The sequence below is a fragment of the Phocoena phocoena genome, chromosome 13 (assembly GCF_963924675.1).
Source record: "Phocoena phocoena chromosome 13, mPhoPho1.1, whole genome shotgun sequence".
NCBI classification, from domain to species: domain Eukaryota; kingdom Metazoa; phylum Chordata; class Mammalia; order Artiodactyla; family Phocoenidae; genus Phocoena; species Phocoena phocoena.
The window spans coordinates 27,240,944-27,260,467 of NC_089231.1; the positions used below are offsets into that span (position 1 = coordinate 27,240,944).

Consider the following 19,524-nt stretch of genomic DNA (forward strand, 5'->3'; position numbering starts at 1 on the left):
TGCCAGGAAGGTGCTTAGAACCTCAGTGGCAGGTGGGCTGGGAGTGGCCCCTAGAGAGAATTGGGACCCCTGACAATGTCCAGCCAATAGGACCTTCGAGCTCCTGAGCAAAGGGGACTGGGATTCCCAGGCATAGAGATTTCTAAATTCCCTCATCAGCTTGCCTCTGGGAATGGCCTAATAGATACAGCCCAAAAAGGCAAAACCGACCTTCATCAAAAGTCAGAATGAAGTGAGACTGGTGCCCTCCCTTCCCTTTTGTGCTTCCACGTTTCAGTACTCACTCCAGTTAATGCTCTTTGTTCCTCTTACTGTTAACACAGCCTATCATTGGGAGCGTAACACAAAAGCATCAGCTTCATTTATGTGAAGGCTAAAAGTTTAAAACATTTATCTTTTGCATTTTAACAGAGTTGACCGGAGAGGCAGCAGTGGTTGAATTTCAGGTGCTGTCCCTCTGAAGAGGGAGGGACAGGAGACCCTTGGGGGCAGGACAGGAGACACTGTTGGGGGCAGGAGACCTTTCCCCACTCTTGACTTCAGTGGCTACCTTTGCCAGCCCCACTCAGGCAGGTCCGTGGATAAGCAGTTATCCTTGACCTTTTCTTCTAACAAATGCTTTTGCTATAGACACTATATATTCAGACCCACATATTTAAAGGTCAAATTTAATTTTCAGATATCTTCATATCTCCAAATAAAAATGGGTCTATTACTGAAAAATTAAATTAAACTTACTGGTGATTTGTCTCATTCCTCATGTACTTTATCTTCATTTTAGATGGACCACCAATGAGTAGTGTCCGTTTTTTAAAACAGCTTTATTGAGGTATTCATTTTCCATACAATCCATTTATTTAAAGTATTCAGTGGCTTTTAGTATATTGATAGAATCATGTATCCTTGACCACTATCAAATTCCAGAACATTTTCATTGCATACCCATACCCATTAGCAGTCACACCCATTCCCCCACCTCACTCCTTATCTCTGTACTTACCCATCTGTTTAAACCAATAATCTATTTTTTGTCTCTATAGATTTGCTTGTTCTGGACATTTCATATAAATGGAATCATTTAATATATGACTTTTTGTATCTGTTTCTTTCACTCAGCATAATGTTTTTAATGTCCATTCACCTTGTAGCATGCAGCTGTATTTCATTTCTTTTAAATGCTGAATAATATTTCACTGTAAGGATATAGCACATTCAACTGTTAATGGACATTTGGGTTATTTCTACTTTTTGGCTATTATGAATAATGTGGCTATGAATATTCATGTAAAGTTTTTTTGTGGACATATGTTTCCATTTCTCTTGGATATATACCTATGAGCTGAATTGCTGGCTGTATGGTAATTGTTTTGAGTTTTGAGAAACTATCATACTATTTTTCAAACAGCTGCACCATTTTGCATTTCCATCAGCAATGTATGAGAGTTCCAATTTCTCTACATCCTTGCCAACACTTGTTATTCTTCTTTATTATTCTTTTTGCTATTGTTTTGGCTATTCTGGGTTCCCTGAAATTCCATACGTATTTTAGAGATGGCTTGTCAATTTCTACAAAGAAATCATTTAAGATCGTGATAGAGATTGCATTTTATCTGTAGATCAGTTTGGGAAGTATTGCCATCTTAACAATATTAGGTCTTCCAATCTGTGAACATCTTTAATTTCTTTCAACAGTTTTTTAGTTTGCAGAGCTTAAGTTTTTCACTTTTTTCTTTTTTATTGAGGTATAATTGACTTACAATGTTATATTTAGTTTCAGGTGTACAACATAATGATTCAATATTTGTATATATTGCAAAGTGATCACCACAGTAAGTCTAGTTAACATCCATCACAACACGTTGTTACATAATTTTTTTCTTGTGATGAGAACTTTTAAGATCTACTGTATTAGCAATTTCAAATATGCAATATGGTATTATTAACCATAGTTGCCATGCTGTACAATACATCTCCATGACTTATTAATTGGTTTTCTTGTTTTTAAAAATTTATTCATAACTATTTTATTCTTTTGTTTGTTTGTTTGTTTTTTGTGGTACGCGGGCCTCTCACTGTTGTGGCCTCTCCCGTTGCGGAGTACAGGCTCCAGACGCGCAGGCTCAGCGGCCATTGCTCACGGGCCCAGCCGCTCCGCGGCATGTGGGATCTTCCCAGACCGGGGCACGAACCTGTGTCCCCTGCATGGGCAGGCGGAATCTCAACCACTGCGCCACCAGGGAAGCCCTATTTTATTCTTTTTGATGCTATTTTGAATGGAAATGTTTTCTTAATTTTTTTTCAGATTGTTCATTGCAAGGTGATAGAAATACAGTTGATTTTGCTATATTGATCTTGTACTCCACAACTTTGCTGAACTCTTATTAGTTCTAATAGTTTTTAGTGAATTCCTTATGATTTTCAATATACAAGATCATGTCATCCACGAATAGAGATAGTTTTACTTCTTTCTAATCTGGATACCTCGTTGCCTTGGCTAAAACCTCCAAAACGTGTTGAAGAGAAGTGGTGGGAGCAGAGATCCTTGCCTTGTTCCTGATCTTAGGGGGAAAGCATCCACTCTTTCACCATTATATATGATGTCAGCTGTGGGTACTTCATAGATGACTTTTATGGGTTGATGATGTTCCCTTTTATTCTTAGTTTGTTGATTTTTCATCATGAAAGAGTGTTGAATTTTGTCAAATGCTTTTTCTGAGTCTATTGAGATGATCATGTGATTTTTGTTTTTTTATTCTATTAATATGATATATTACATTACTTGATTTTCAGAAATTTAACTTGTATCCCTGGGATAGCTCCTACCTTGCCATGGTGTATAGTTCTTTTTTATGGGGCTGGATTTGTTTTGCTAATATTTTTTTTAGGGTTTTTGCATCTGTATTCATAACATTGGTCTGTAGTTTTCTTTTCTTGTGGTATCTTTGTCTGGTTTTGGAGCAGAGATATGCTAGCCTCACAAAATGAGTTCAGAAGTATTTCCTTCTACTTTATTTGAGAAGAATTGGTATTAATTTTTCTTTACATGTTTGGTAAAATTCAGTAGTGAAGACATCTAGGCCTGAGCTTTTCTTCATGTGTAGCTTTCTGAATTCTGATTCAATCTTTTACTTGTTATAAATTTATTCATATTGTCTATTTCTTCTTGAGCCATCCTTTTACTCTCAACCTATTTGTGTCTGAATCTAAAGTGTGTCTCTTCCATACATCAGATAGTTAGATGCATTATTTATTCTGCCAATCTCTGTGTAATAAGGAGTATGACTTCTTTTTCATATTTGACTGCTGACAGCTTTCCAGTTACACCAGTAGCTTTCTGCCTCATGTCTGGGCAATTTGGTAAGAAAGCCTGGATGCTCCCTTCCTTCACACTTGTGGAAAGTTCAAGCCATACAAGGACCCATGTGAAGAAACTCTCACCCCTTAACCACCATAAAATGTCAAACCAGTCATCCCTCTCTGCTGTCCCCAGCCATTTTTGGGCCTGCTTGAGGGCCTATCATGCTCTCCCCAGAACTGCTCATTATGTGAATAATCATTTTATATTCACTCTTGGTACATGCGTGGTATCATCAGTCTTGATAGCTGAGCAAATTTGGAGTAGGGAGACCCATCCTGTCTCTGCAGGATTACCATGATATTTTGCCTTTTGATTGAAATATTTAGTCCATTTACATTTAATGTAACTACTAATATGGCAGGATTTATGTCTGCCATTTTGCTATTTGCTTTCTATATATCTTGTCTTTTTTTGTTGTTTCTTTATTCTTCCTTCTTTTGTGGTAAATAGATATTTTCTAGAATACCATTTTAGTTCCCTTGTTTCTTTTAATATATATACATATACATATATGTATATACAGTAAGAGTTATTTTCTTAGTAGGAAGAATTACACTTAGGGAATTATACCAGGGAATTACAATTAACATCTTAACTTATAACATTCTAGTTCAGATTAATACCAGCTTAATTTCAATAATATACAAAAACTCTGCTCCAGTGTAGGCTTGTTTCTTTTCACCTCCTTTGTGCTATATTGCCATACAGATTATATCTTTGTACATTATAAACCCACCAATGCAGTTTTATATTTATTGCTTTATGGAGTTGTCTTTTACATAAGATTTGAGAGGAAAAGAGTTACAAACAAAAATTAAAGTATACTGTCTATATACTTACCTAAGTCATTGCTTTTCCTGGTTCTCTTTATGTCTTTGGGTGTGTTCAAGTTACTGTTTAATGTCCAATGTGAAGGACTCCCTTTAATATTTCTTGTAGAGCAGGTCTGATGGTGATGAATTCTTTTAGTTTTTGTTTATCTGGGAATGCCTTAATATTCACTTCATTTTAAAAAAATAGACTTTTTAGAGCAGTTTTAGGTTCAGAGCAAAATCCCTCTGCTTCACTGACTGCTGCTTTTCATCTGAGTTGCTAGCTTCTCCTGGGCTTGACCTCTAATGTTGGTATCCCTCTATAGTCCTTGTCTGCATCCTCTCCATAGGGAATCTCATCTGGTCCTGTGACTTTCAATGGAATCTATATGCCTATGATGACCAAAGTCAGGTCAACACTCCTGACCCTCCACACACATATTCAACTGCCATCTTGACCTCTTTTTATGATCATCTAATACACACCTCAAATTTATAATGAATAAACAACCATTGATTTTTATTTCCAAACCCTTCATTCTCCCCAAGTGTCCCTATGGCTTGTTGCTAACACTATTCACCTAGTTGCCCAAGCCATAAACCTAGGAATCATCCCTGGTTCTTCTCTTTCCCTCAATTAACTATCCAGTCCATCACCAAGTACTGTTGTTTCTACCTCAAAAATATATCTCTAATCTACCAACTTCTCTCCATCTCCACTGCACCCCCAGTCCTAGGCATCCTCCTCTCTTTTCTAGACTACTGTAATTATTCCACTAACTGGCCTCTCTGATTCACTCTTTCTTCCCCTACAATCAGTTCTCCACATGGCAGCAATGCTCTTTAAAACATAGATCAGACTAAGTTACTTCCTTGCCTAAAGCCCTATAAAGGCTTCCTGTTGTATTAAAAACAAAAACACAAAGGAAGCCACATGTCTTACCTTAACCCTGTCCACCTCTGGGCCTCATCTCATCCCCTCCTTCTCCCTCCATTCCAGCCATATTGGCCTTCTCTCTGCTCCTGAAACATAGCTGCTTATCTCCAAATTGGGGCTTCACACTTACCAGCACCCTCTTCTCTCACTACGCCTGTGGCTGGTTCCTATCACCAACATTTTAGTCCAAGCCTTGCCTCCTTGCAGCAAGCTTTTCTGCATCTCTAAATCATCTTCACCCCCTTACCGCACATCTCCCTACTTCCATCACACCCTGTGGCATCACTCCATTATACTATCTTTGTTACAGATACAACTCAGAAATTTTCCTGTTCATGATTTATGATTTTACTGTCCATCTCTCCTCTCCACCCTTCCATTCTCAACTTTAATATAAGTGCCATTGAACAGGAGTCTGTCTTGCTCACTGCTGAATCCCTGCACCTATAATAATGCCTGCCATTTACTAGGCTTCAGTAAACAGATATTGGGCAAAGGAATGAATGAATGAATTTCACTTTTAGCTTAGGAAGTAAGGCCTTATGTGCCAGATGCAGGTTTGCCTGCTCGACTGTACATTTTCAACATGGGAAGAAGATGCTGCCCTTCCCATAGCAGCTGCACTTTGTGCCTTTCTCTCTGCTTCTCTTCCTGGCATGTCCATAGCACTGGGGAGTTCTGAAGAGAAGGGAAGGCTCAGTTCTGGTTCAAAAGAAAAGTTATCTTACTTTTCTTAATAAGACAGGACTCATGAATTGGAGGACAACCTAAGGCAAAAAGTCTACTGGGTTGGATGGAATCAAGTGCCAAAATGTTTGTATTAGACCTGTGGTCCCCAAACACTGCTAACTCCAACTCCACCAGAGTCCCCGGGGGGAGCTTGTAAATAATGCTGTTTTAGGGGTCCCACTCTGGAAACTAAGATTTGGGAAGTCTGAAGTGGTGCTCAGGAATCTGAATTCTTATAAAAGTTTCCCATGGGATTCTGACAGTTAGCCAGGATTGGGAACCTCTGGTCTGTCTGGGACAAGGGATTTGCAGATGAGCTGGCCCTTGACTGGTGTGAGGCAGCTGGCGGAATGAGCAAGGTCAGCCCAGATGAGAGCCGGGGGGAGAGGGGGAGGCAGTGCTCAGAGGTGGGGAGCAGCAGGGCCAGTGCTGGGAGCAGGGGGCTGCCAGCTAGTTGTGTCCCTCTCTCTGCCTGCCAGTGGCCCGGTACCGCGTGACAGTGTGCACTGGGGAACTTGAAGGTGCGGGAACGGATGCCAACGTCTACCTCTGCCTTTTTGGTGATGTGGGGGACACAGGGGAGCGGCTGCTCTACAACTGCAGGAATAACACCGACCTGTTTGTGAAGGGCAACGTAAGTTCCAGCAGTGCACCTCCCTCAGCCCCGCCCCACCCCTTCCCATTCCCTTATCTTCCCTGCTCTAAGTAGAGCTGATCACTGGTACTGGTGCCTCGACCATCAGGGAGGCTGTCTCTGGGTGTGCGAACAGGGAACTACATGCGTGACAGTCACCAAGCTCCTAAGACTGAGAGCTGGCCCACACCTTAGCTTTGAGAAGAGGGCAGAGCAGGAAGACACTTGGGGTGGGCAGGGAAGGAAGCTGGGCACCTTGTGTGTGGACTGAAGGTCCCAGGCATGCTGAAAGCTGGGACACCTGAAGGAACATTGCATCTCCACTAGGCATGACCACTGGTGGCAACTTGTTCGTTTCCTTTTTGAAAGAGAAATCAGGAAAGACGCTAAACATGGAAGTGGGAGAATTGGGTTCTATTCCTAGCCTCATTACAAACGTGCTGGGTGATCCCTTTGGTTTCCCCAACCATCACCTGGATTTACTGGGGAGGCTGTGTGAAACAATGGGGAAAGAGTCAGGAGGATCGGGGCCAGACCCTCCATTCTCTGAGCCTCAGTTTCCTTGCGTCTGAAATGGGGGAAAGGATGCCTACCTGTGGCTGGCTGTTGTGAGGATTAGAGGTGACAGATGTACTGCCTGCCAGCAGACCTGGCCCTCAGCACACAGTAGATGCTCAGTTAAGAGTCATAGTTCAATAATGTGAGACCCAAGTTTGCTCATCAGGTGAAGAGATTTGGTAAGCCTTGGTCCTCTCCTTCCTCTGCCATCTCTTCCTTAGCAAGGGCAGGGCAAGCCCTGGAATTCAAGTGGAGGTCTTTCTCCACCCTTTCCTACTCTTTTCTTTCTACATCTTCTGATTCCTTCCTTCATGAATCCCACCCTCGAGTTCCTGTTCCCAGAGGGTCCCAGGTACACTTGTGTAGACTTGGCAAGTCTGCAGCCCCTGCTGCATTCCTGCTGCTTCACTGGCAGGCAAAACTGTGAAATTAATAAGACCACTGGTCCCCCTAATCATTCCCTTTCTCAAAAGGGAGCCAGTGTCCTTCTGTAGCAAGGAGCCAGAGGAGATTAACCAAGGAATTAATTCATGATAAATGGTTAGTGACTGATAACAGCTTAATATATTAATCCTCCTAGGGGATTTGCCTTTTAAAAGGAGATCACAGGGAATGGCCATCATTTATCCAAAAATACAGATCTCAGTTGTTGGGAACTTGACATCGAACATAGTCCAGTGGGAGAAATTGAGGGAGAGGTGCAATTTGTTCTTTATGGGTAGCCCCTGGCCCACCTGTGAAAGACCAATAGCCCAACCCATTGGCTATGGCTTTTAGGATTTCTGGGCCTGTGTCTTCCCTTGGTGTTTGGGTCCCAGGGGAGCCACCGTCTAACTGGCCTTGCTGTCTTCCCCACAAAGGCCGATGAGTTCACCATTGAGTCCGTCACCATGCGGAAGGTAAGGCGGGTGAGGGTCAGACACGACGGCAAAGGCAGCGGCAGTGGCTGGTTCCTGGATCGGGTGCTGGTGAGAGAGGAGGGGCAGCCTGAGAGCGACAACGTGGAGTTCCCTTGTCTCAGGTACATGAGTCCTGTCTGTTTTGATTTTCTCCAGCTTAGGTTATGGGCCTTAGTTTTGGGAAGACTCAGCCTATTCCAGGTGCAGGGAGCAAAATCATAGCTTAAGGATATAGTTGGTCCAGAAAGAGAGGTGGCCCTGCTGGTGGCACTTAGACCTGGGCCTCATATCCCCGCCACCCCCAACACACACAGGTGATGGAACAACAGCATTGGTGTCCCAGTGTGGTGCTGCCACTAAGTCTATTAATTACCAAAATGCTGGCATTTTTCAGTGATAAAATATGGCAACTTCAGACTTTAACTGAGAGTTACCTCAGAGGCTTTGTTACATGCTGAACTAAACTTTTGAATTAAAGGTGGGTTTTTTCCCCATTTGGATGGCCTTCTACCACATCTTTTCCCTTTTAATATCTTGTCAAGATATTTTACTTTGTTTTCATTTCCTTATCCCAGCTTACTAGTGAGGTAAACTTTCTTTTCTCTTTTGTCTTAAGCATTTGGATTTCTTTCACAGCCAGTTTGGGCTCTATCAAACGTTCCTGATAGAGACATTTCTATAATGAGGAACAATACCAGCATTGTTTGTGCTGTCTGGTTGGCCATTCCCATTCACCCGTAGCAATGTCTGGGAGGTACACGCTTAACTGGAGCTTTGGATCAACTAGGCTCTGCAAATCCCAGGCCCAAGCTGAGTCTTGCACCTATGGACGAGGTGCTGTGTGCGTGTCCAAGGTCATTTCTCGCCTAAGGGCAGCCCTCCTCGGAGTGGGTGGGGGCAGGTTGCCTAACAGCCCGGCAGCGAATGCATTGCTCTTTCTCTACCAGGCACACAGACGCACTCGTGCACACATGTGCATGCAGACACATTTGCTACAGCTGATTTGCTTACCACCACACCAGCCCAGGAAGAGCAGTTTCCCAGCTATGGAGGGCCACTGGGGCAATCCCAGGGCACAATGATTGTGAAATGTTTTTGTCCATGACAAAGGCATCTACAGTCTTCAAAGTATGGCCACTGTTAGTACTAAGAGGATTACATTGGAAAGATAGGTAATGATGCAGGCAGTTCCAAGTCAGTGGCACTAATAGACAGAAAGAGGCTCCGAGTAAGGGTCGGGGAGCCAGGGAAGGCTTCCCAAGAGAGGCAGAACAGGACCTGGGCCTGGAAGGAAGATCGGAGAGTGAATGGATGGTGAAGAGAAGGGAGGGTGGGTCATCCAGGCTGGAGAAGTGGTGAGAGGCATGGGACTGAGGAGGGGGTTCGCAGAGGTTGGTAAGGGCTGCCTGGCACATGGGGAAGGAGTACGAAGAAGAAGGGGGTGGGAGAGTTCTGGTCTCTCCTCAACACTGACCCGTTTGCTCCCTGCTGGCCCCGGAGGCTGCCTGGCTGGGATGCTGGATGGACCAGGCTTCCTTGTTTTATTCCCATCCACTCAAAAGATATTTATGAAGCATTTATATACGCTTGCCCCCTGTCTTCATGAAGTTTGTTGTCTGGAGGGGAACTAAACAATAAGCAAATGAATACACTAAGAAAGCCACAATTGCTAACTCTGAGGACTGGGCTGGAGGAAACGCACAGTGGTGGCAGAGCTGCTGGAGAGGCCACACTGAGATGGAGAGGGTGGGTCAGAGACGGAGAAGGTGGGTGGGTCTGTCTTCATGGGGACATTTAGGCTGACTTCTTGCAGGATGAAAAGGAGAGTGCCAGGGGAAAGAGCTTGAGGGTTCTAGAACTCCAATGAGACCAAAGCAGGTGGACAAAGGAGAAAGCCACCTGGTGGGGTCAGAGGTGGGCAGAGGCCCATATCAGGAGGGCTTGGTGGGGCTCTTCTATTTTGGGTAGTTCCCTCTGGTTTCTGTGTGGAGGACAGGTGGTAGGGAGTCCAGAGAGGAAACAGAATGGCAGGAGGGGTCGTGGGGTCCATGACGGTATGTATTAGTTTGCTAGGGCTGCTGTAATAACGTACCACAAAGTGAGTGGCTTAAACAGCAGAATTTTGCCTCGCAGTTCTGGAGGCCAGAAGTCCAGACTCAAGGTGTCGGCAGGACCATGCTCTCCCGAAGGAGCTCTGAACAGGGTCTGCTCCACATCTCTCAGCTTGTGGCAACCGCAGGCGTTCCTGGGCTTGTAGATGGCCATCTTCTCCCTCTGTCTTCACGTTGTCTTCCCTCTGTATGTGTCTGTCTCTGTGTCCAGATTTCCACTTTTTATAAGGATATCAGTCATTTTAGATGAGGGCCCACCTTAATGACCTCATTTTAACTCAATTACCTCTGTGAGGACACTATTTCCAAATAAAGTCACATTCTGAGGTACTAAGGTTAAGGCTTCAACAGATCTTTTGTTGTGGGGGGACACAATTCAGCCCGTAACTTGGCAGCCTGGCCCCAGGTGGTGGCGGCGAAGGTGGGGGGAAGGGCTACACCACAGGTGGATCCTGGAGGTGGAGTTCATAGGACCTGCCACTAAGAGAGAGGAGAATTGGAGACCCCAGGTCTCTGCCTTCAGTAGGTGGGCAGAGGTCGCCCTCTCTACCGAAATGGGAGCCTGGGGAGCGAGGGCTGGGGGTGGGGATGGGTGGGCTCCGCAGGTCCAGTGCGGCCATGTTAGTTTAGAGATGCTTGTGCAAGTAGGCAGAGTCAGGCCTTGAGAAATAAATTCAGGAAATGAGAGCACAGAGATGGAATTTAAAGTCAGGGAAATGGAGGGGATCCTTTAGGGAGAGTGTGGATAAAGAAAATGAGGACTGAGCCCTGGGACAGGTGAGGAAGGAGAGGGGGAATGTGAAAAGGGGATGAGGAAGAAGTCTGAGTGTCCACACTGGCTGAATTGCCGCGAGCGTGGTGCAAGGGCCAGGAATCTGGCCACCTACCTGCTATGTGACTTTGGGCAAAGCTCTTAACTTCTCTGGTCTTCTGTGCCTTCCCAACCAGCAAGTGTCTTACGGTGATTATGAGGGTGAAATCCGGTTGCACTTTGAAAGGAGCCAAGTCTGCTGATGACACAGGCGATGCTGTTGCTGCTGCTGATTGTAGGGCTGACTAGGAGCTGAAGCCTCTGACATACCCCAGGGCTCTCCATGCCCCCAAACACTTACGAGTTCACACATTTTTTAGAAAATGGATTCTTTTTTTTTTTTTCCCCTGATCTATACAGTAGGTCTTTGTTTGTTATCCTTTTTAAATACAGCAGCGTGTACATGTCAATCCCAAACTCCCTAACTATCCCTTCCCTCCACCCTTCCTCTCCAGTAACCATAAGTTCATTCTCTAAGTCTGTGAGTCCATTTCTGTTTTGTAAATACATTCATTTGTATCATTTCTTTTTAGATTCCTCATATAAGCGATATCATACGATATTTCTCTTTCTGAGTCTGACACTTCATTCAGTATGACAATCTCTAAGTCCATCCATGTTGCTACAAATGTCATTATTTCATTCTTTTTTATGGCTGAGTAATATTCCATTGTATATATGTACCACATCTTCTTTATCCACTCATCTATCGATGGACATTTAGGTTGCTTCCGTGTCTTGGCTATTGTAAACAGTGCTGCAATGAACATTGGGGTGCATGTATCCTTTAGGACCATGTTTTTCTCCAGATAAATGCCCAGGAGTGGGATTGCAGGGTCATATGGTAGCTCTATTTTCAGTTTTTTAAGGAAACTCCATACTGTTCTCCAGAGTGGCTGTACCAATTTACATTCCCACCAACAGTGTAGGAGGGTTCCTTTCTCTCCACACCCTCTCCAGCATTTATCGTTTGTGGAGTTTTTGATGATGGCCATTTTGACTGGTGTGAAGTGATATCTCATTGTAGTTTTGATTTGCATTTCTTTAATCATTAGCGATGCTGAACATCTTTTCATGTGCCTCTTGGCCATCCGTATGTCTTCCTTGGAAAAATGTCTATTTAGGTCTTCTGTTCATTTTTTGATTGGGTTGTTTGTTTTGATGATATTAAGCAGCATGAGCTGTTTGTAAATTTTGGAGACTAATCCCATGTTGGTCCCATCATGTGCAAATATTTTCTCCCAGGCTGTGGGTTGTCTTTTCATTTTGTTTATGGTTCCCTTTGCCGTGCAAAAACTTTTGAATTTAATTAGGTCCCATTTTTTAATTTTTGTTTTTATTTCCATTACTCTGGGAGACGGATTGGAAAAGATACTGCTGTGATTTATGTCGGAGAGTGTTCTGCCTATGTTTTCCTCTAAGAGTATTACAGTGTCCAGTCTCACATTTAGGTCTTTAATCCATTTTGAGCTTATTTTTGTGTATGGTGTTAAATAATGATCTAATTTCATTTTTTTACATGTAGCTGTCCAGTTTTCCCAGTACCATTTGTTGAAGAGACTTTCTTTCCACCATTGTATAGTCTTGCCTCCTTTGTCATGGATTTATTGACCATAGGTGCGTGGGTTTATTACTGGACTTTCTGTCCTGTTCCATTGATCTATAGGTGTATTTTTGTGCCAGTACCATACTGTTTTGATGACTATAGCTTTGTAGTATAGTCTGAAGTCAGGAAGCCTGATTCCTCCAGCTCCATTTTTCTTTCTCAAGATTGCTTTGGCTATTCGGGGTCTTTTGTGTCTCCATACAAATTTTAGGGTTTTTCTGTTCTAGTTCTGTGAAAAATGCCATTGGTAATTTGATAGGGATTGTATTGAATCTGTAGATTGCCTTGGGTAGTATAGTCATTTTCACAATATTTAATCTTCCAATCCAAGAGCATGGTATATCTTTCTATCCGTTTATGTCTTCTTCAATTTCTTTCATCAGCATCTTATAGTTTTTGGAGTACAGGTCTTTTGTCTCCTTAGGTAGGCTTATTCCTTAGGTCTTTTGTCTCCTTAGGTATTTTATTCTTTCTGATGCAATGGGAAATGGGATTGTTTCTTGACTTTCTCTTTCTGATCTTTCATTGTTAGGGTATAGAAATGCAACAGATTTCTGTGTATTAATTTAGTAGCCTGCAACTTTCCCAAATTTATTGATGAGCTCTAGTAGTTTTCTGGTAGCAGCTTTAGGCTTTTCTATGTATAATATCATGTCATCTGCAAGCAGTGACTGTTTAACTTCTTCTTTTCTAATTTGGATTCCTTTTATTTCTTTTTCTTCTCTGCTGTAGTTAGGGCTTCCAAAACTATGTTGAATGAAAGTGGTGAGAGTGGGCATCCTTGTCTTATTCCTGATCTTAGAGGAAATGCTTTCAGCTTTTCACCATTGAGTATGATGCTAACTGTATGTTTGTTGTATATGGCCTTTATTACATTGAGGTAGGTTCCCTCTATGCCCACTTTCTGGAGAGTTTTTATCATAAATGGGTGTTAAATTTTGTCAAAAGCTTTTTCTGTATCTTTTGAGATGATCATATGGTTTTTATTCTTCAATTTGTGGATGTGGTGTATCACATTGATTGATTTGTGGATATTGAAGAATCCTTGCACCCCTGGGATAAATCCCACTCAATCATGGTGTGTGAGCCTTTTAATGTATTTTTGGATTTGAATTGCTAGTATTTTGTTGAGGGTTTTTGCATCTATGTTCATCAGTGCTATTGGCCTGTAAATTTCTTTTCCAGGGGTATCTTTGTCTGGTTTCGGCATCAGGGTGATTGTGGCCTCATAGAATGAGTTTGGGAGTCTTCCTTCCTTTGCAATTTTTGGGAAAACTTTCAGAAGGATAGGTGTTAGCTCTTCTCTAAATGTTTGATAGAATTCTCCTGTGAAGCCATCAGGTCCTGGACTTTTGTTTGTTGGGAGTTTTTAAATTATAGTTTCAATTTCAGTGTTTGTGATTGGTCTGTTCATATTTTCTAATTCTTCCTGGTTCAGTCTTGGGAGACTGTACCTTTCTAAGAATTTGTCCATTTCTTCCAGGTTGTCCATTTTATTGGCATACAGTTGCATGTAGTAGTCTCTTGTGATCCTTTGTATTTCTGTAGTGTCAGTTGTAACTTCCCCTTTTTCATTTCTAATTTTATTGATTTGAGTCCTCTCCCTTTTGTCCTTGATGAGTCTGGCTAAAGGGTTATCAATTTTGTTTATCTTTTCAAAGAACCAGCTTTTTGTTTCATTGATCTTTGCTATTGTCTTCCTTGTCTCTATTTCATTTATTTCTGCTCTGATCTTTATGATTTCTTTCTTTCTACTGACTTTCAGTTTTGTTTGTTCTTCTTTCTCTAGTTGCTTTGGGTGTAAGGTTAGCTTGTTTATTTGAGATTTTTCTTGTTTCCTGAGGTAAGATTGTATTGCTATAAGCTTTCCTCTTAGAGCTGCTTTTGTTGTATCCCATAGGTTTTGGATGGTTGTGCTTTCATTTTCATTTGTCTCTAGGTATTTTTTTATTTCCTCTTTGATTTCTTCAGTGATCCATTGGTTGTTCAGTAACAAATTGTTTAGCAGCAAATTGTTTAGCCTCCACATGTTTGTGTTTTTTATAGTTTTTTTTTCTTGTAGTTCATTTCTAGTCTCATAGCATTGTGGTCGGAAAACATGCTTGATATGATTTCAATTTTCTTAAATTAACCGAGGCTTGCTTTGTGGGCCAGGATGTGGTCAATCCTGGAGAATGTTCCATGTGCACTTGAGAAGAAAGTGTAATCTGCTGTTTTTGGATGCAATGTCCTATAAATATCAATTAAATCTATCTGGTCTATTTTGTCATTTAAAGCTTGTGTTTCCTTATTAATTTTCTGTCTGGATGATCTGTCCATTGATAAAAATGGAGTGTTAACATCCCCCACTGTTATTGTGAAACTGTCAATTTCTCCCTTTATGGCTGTTAGTATTTGTCTTATATGTTGCGGTGCTCCTATGTTGCATGCATATATGTTTACAATTGTTATATCTTCTTCTTGGATTGATCCCTTGATTGTTATGTAGTGTCCTTCTTTGTCTCTTATAACCGTCTTTATTGTTAAGTCTATTTTGTCTGTTATGAGTATTCTACTCCAGCTTTCTTTTGAATTCCATTTGCATGGAAGACCTTCTTCCATCTCCTCACTTTCAGGCTGTATGTGTCCCTAGGTCTGCAGTGGGTCTCCTGTAGACAGGATACACATGGGTCTTGTTTTCAAATCCATTCAGCCAGTCTATATCTTTTGGTTGGTGCATTTAATCCATTCACATTTAAGGTAATTATTGATATGTGTATTCCTATTGCCATTTTCTTAATTGTTTTGGGTTTCTTTTTGTAGGTCTTTTTTCTTTCCTTCCTCTTTTGTTCTCTTCTCTTGTGGTTTGATGACCATCTTTAGTGTTGTGTTTCTGTTGCTTTTTCTTTTGTGTGTGTATATCTATTATAGTTTTGGGTTTGCTGTTCCCATGATGTTTTGATATAGCAGTCTATATATGTACAAGGTTGCTCTAAGTTGCTAGTCTCTTTCCCACCTAGAGGAGTTCCTTTAGCATTTGTTGCACAGCTGGTCTGGTGGTGCTGAATTCTCTTAGCTTTTGCTTGTCTCTAAAGCTTTTGATTTCTCTGTCGAATCTGAACAAGATCCTTGCCGGGTAGAGTAGGCTTGGTTGTAGGTACTTCCCTTTCATCACTTTAAATATATCTTGCCACTCCCTTCTGGCTTGTAGAGTTTCTGCTGAGAAATCAGCTGTTAACCTTATGGGAGTTCCCTTGTATGTTATTTGTCATTTTTCCCTTGTTGCTTTTAATAATTTTTCTTTGTCTTTAATTTTTGTCAGTTTGATTACTATGTGTCTCAGTGTGTTTCTCCTTGGGTTTATCCTGCCTGGGACTCTCTGCACTTCCTGGACTTGGGTGGCTATTTCCTTTCCCATATTAGAGAAGTTTTTGAGTATAATCTCTTCAAATATTTTCTTGGGTCCTTTCTCTCTCTCTTTCCCTTATGGGACCCCTATAACGAGAATGTTGGTGCATTTAATGTTGTCCCAGAGGTCTCTTAGGCTGTCTGCATTTCTTTTCATTCTTTTCTCTTTATTCTGTTCTGTAGCAGTGATTTCCACCATTCTGTCTCCCAGGTCACTTATCCATTCTTCTGCCTCAGTTATTCTGCTATTGATTCCTTCTAGTGTAGTTTTTATTTCAGTTATTGTATTGTTCATCTCTGTTTGTTTGTTCTTTAATTCTTCTAGGTTTTTGTTAAACATTTCTTGCATCTCCTCGATCTTTGCCTCCATTCTTTTTCCGAGGTCCTGGATCGTCTTCACTATCATTATTCTGAATCCTTTTTCTGGAAGGTTGCTATCTTCACTTCATTTAGTTGTTTTTCTGGGGTTTTATCTTGTACCTTCATCTGGTATATAGCTCTCTGCCTTTTCATCTTGTCTACCTTTCTGTGAATGTGGTTTTAGTTCCACAGGCTGCAGGATTGTAGTTCTTCTTGCTTCAGCTGTCTGCCCTCTGGTGGATGAGGCTATCTAAGAGGCTTAGAAAATGGATTCTGATATCTTGGTGAGGTGTGTGGTGATGGCATTTGCTGCTTCAGGACCCAGGAGGACTCTGAAGAACCTGGAGGTAGAACCTGGGCTCACAAACTGCTTCTTTCTTCACCTGAGCTATTATTTTACTCCCTGGGAGAGGAGAACAAGCCAGACCTATTTATCAGAACTTCTTTGCCAGGATCAGGGAGTGGTGAGCATCTTAGCCATGGTAGATGTGTGTGTGTTTATGTGTGTGTGTGTGTGCCTACCTGTATACGTGTGTGTTTAGGTGCATGTGTTTATGTGTGTGTGCATGTGTTTATGTGTGTGCATGTGTTTGTGTTTATGTATGTACGTGTGTGTGCACACGTGTGCATACTTGCACATTTTTGTGAGCCCAGAGAAAGAGTAATAAAATCTCCAGCAGACTGGCTTATCCATTTAGCAACATCTCACTCTGAAACTGGGCTGAAGTGTTTGAAGCTGAAAGAAAATGACTATATTTGGAAATACCTATTAATATCCTGCAAGTATTTAGGTGGAAACTGAAATGACAAGTCATGGTTTCCTCTGCTGCTGGGGAGGGCCTGGGGATGGAGAAATGGTGGAGAGAAAGAAGGGAGAGCAGATGGGATTTTGCGATGGCCAGTGACCTGCTGACTATCCATCCTCCCTGTCCCTGTGAGCATACTGACAGGGCCACATCACTGCCTTCTCCTCCGTGGTCTCCAAGTCTGTGGGAGATGCTGCAGTGACCTCAGCAGGACAATCAGAGGTTGATTGAGGAGCTCTAGTCAGCACTCCCTTGCTCCCCCAAATCTCTCTCTTACCCTGTCACCAAAGCCATGAGTTTGTACCTTAATGTCTTATAATCTCAGACGGCTTTTGGTGTTCTAGATTCACAGCATGAAAGCTCATGGGAAGCATAACAACTTAATTGTCAGCTAGTGTTTTTTTTTTTAATTGAAGTATAGTTGATTTACAATATTGTGTTAGTCTCAGGTAGTGATTCAATTATATTTTTCAGATTACTTTACATTATAGGCTATTACAGGATATTGAATATAGTTCCCCGTGTTATACAGTAGATCCTGTTGCTTATCTATTTTATGTGTAGTAGTCAATGGTAGCTAACAGCCAGCTGATAGCAAGGTCCCATGGGAATGCAAGATCATGTACTTGGTGGGGGAGGGCAAGAGCAAAGAGATGTGAGAGACCACAGTGTTGCCTGAATTGACCCTGGGGAGGGGAGCAGTATATTGGCAGAGAGGACTGTGGTTTAGAGAAGCCTGAGCTCCATGTTGGGAGCGCTGGGGAGGAGACAGTGCTTTAACTTCCTTTGATAGGTTCTGTGGCCCAGGGATTGCCTCCCTCTAGGGAGTATAATAGGAGTGGGCTGCAAAGACAAGCACCAAGATGTAGACAAATGGTCAAGAAGCAAGTACCTTGGTTTCCCCATTGCCCTGGAGAACACTGAGGGTGTCTCTTCTTTTGCCATCAGCCCATATCACAGACTGTCTTGAGTACTGGGGCCTGGATAACTCGTGCTTGCACGATTGTCTGATTTCCCAGCCTGGGTCTCTGTGCTCTGTGGGAGCAGTGCTTTTCAGGCAAATTGGTCCAATGTCTTTTCCACTGGCAGATGCCACGGCCCACTCTGACATATTGATGAGTCATAGCCCTCAAATCCTAGCCCTGCAGGGTCCAGACCCAGCTTCTCCTTGTTGGCAAATCTCATTCATCCTTGAGGGCTCAGATCAGTGGCCCTTCACCATGAGCCCTTCTCACTTCTCTACACTTCTGTTGCACTTACTTTGGTTTAACATCCATCCTTGTCTTGGTCTCTGGTACCTCAGCCAGTCTGTCCTGCCTTCTTAACTAGACTGCAGGTTCTCCAGGGGCTGGGCTGTGTCTTATTCATCATAGTGCATCTTCTCTGCCTTCTCCCCACCCCAGAGCTCTCATCACAGTGCCACGCACATGATGGACTCTTAGAAAAAGAGGTGGGTTGTTTTTTCTTTATGATAACGATGACACAGGTGTTCATGGCTTTTAGGACAGGCTCTTTACCATGATTACCGAGGTTCCACATCAAGTGACCCTGCCACCTCTTCAGCCTCATCTGCCAGCACTGCACTGTTCACTCGTTCCATTCCATCCACACTGGCTGTCCGTCTGCTCCTGGAGGCTCCACTCTGTCCTAGCATGTTGTTCACTCTGAATGCGCCTCCTTCCTCTTCTGGTTAACTCTTTGTCATCCTTCCAGTCTCAGCCAGATATCACCTCCCCAGGGCAGCCCTCCTTCCCTAGTCTGGTTTGGGATCCTTTGTTCTGAGCTCTGGTAGAACCATTTCCCTTTGCTGAGTTCAAAGCTCTGGCCTCCTGGTGACTCTGCATGAATTGTGTGATGGTTGGTTGTCAGGCTGCCCCACTCAAAGAGCTAACAGCCCCTCGTTTGCCCAGCAGGTGGTTGGACAAGGATAAGGATGATGGGCAGTTGGTCCGAGAGTTGCTGCCCAGCGACAGCAATGCAACACTGAAGAGTAAGTTGTCCTGAGGACAGGTGGTAGGTGTGCCCTGGGCAGGACAGACGCCCTCCCTTGGCAGCTTAGAAGGCAGCTGGGGAAAGCACATGCCCTTCACTCCACGGAGGCAGCACTGGGCAGGGTGGAGAGGAAGAGGCTCTGAGGGAGGATCTGGAAATCTGTCTGTCTGCGCTGTGCACACAGCTGCGTTATGGCCCTCAGTGTGGGGCCCTGACGCATGTGGGCCTCTGTCAATGAGAGTAACAAGAGCAGTAACACAGGCTAATGTTGCCCATTGCTGGGGGTACCTATCATTCAGGGCCTGGAGAGGATAAACACGTTTGGAAGGGGCTGTACAATGAAAACATTGTTTTCAATGCCAAGAATTATCCTGGAGGCCTTACAGCTTTCCTTAATGGTGTTATTTCTTCAAGTGCCTTGGTTTCATCATGAGCATTAGACAAAGTTTAAAAGAAACATACCCAGAATCCTCAGTAATACCAACACCTCATTTCTTTTACAAGACCTCATATTTATCATTGAT

At 42.9% G+C, this 19,524-nt stretch overlaps 1 protein-coding gene across 2 annotated transcripts in view; it reads left to right on the top strand.

Moving 5' to 3' along the window:
- Positions 1-19,524, top strand: part of LOXHD1 (lipoxygenase homology PLAT domains 1) — a 198,858-nt gene that overhangs the window by 72,734 nt on the left and 106,600 nt on the right. For both annotated transcript variants that reach the window (XM_065889869.1, XM_065889870.1), the window contains exons 13-15: positions 6,316-6,470; positions 7,889-8,049; positions 18,922-18,998. In XM_065889869.1, coding sequence (XP_065745941.1) covers positions 6,316-6,470; positions 7,889-8,049; positions 18,922-18,998 — 393 coding nt within the window. The remainder of the gene's footprint in view (positions 1-6,315; positions 6,471-7,888; positions 8,050-18,921; positions 18,999-19,524) is intronic.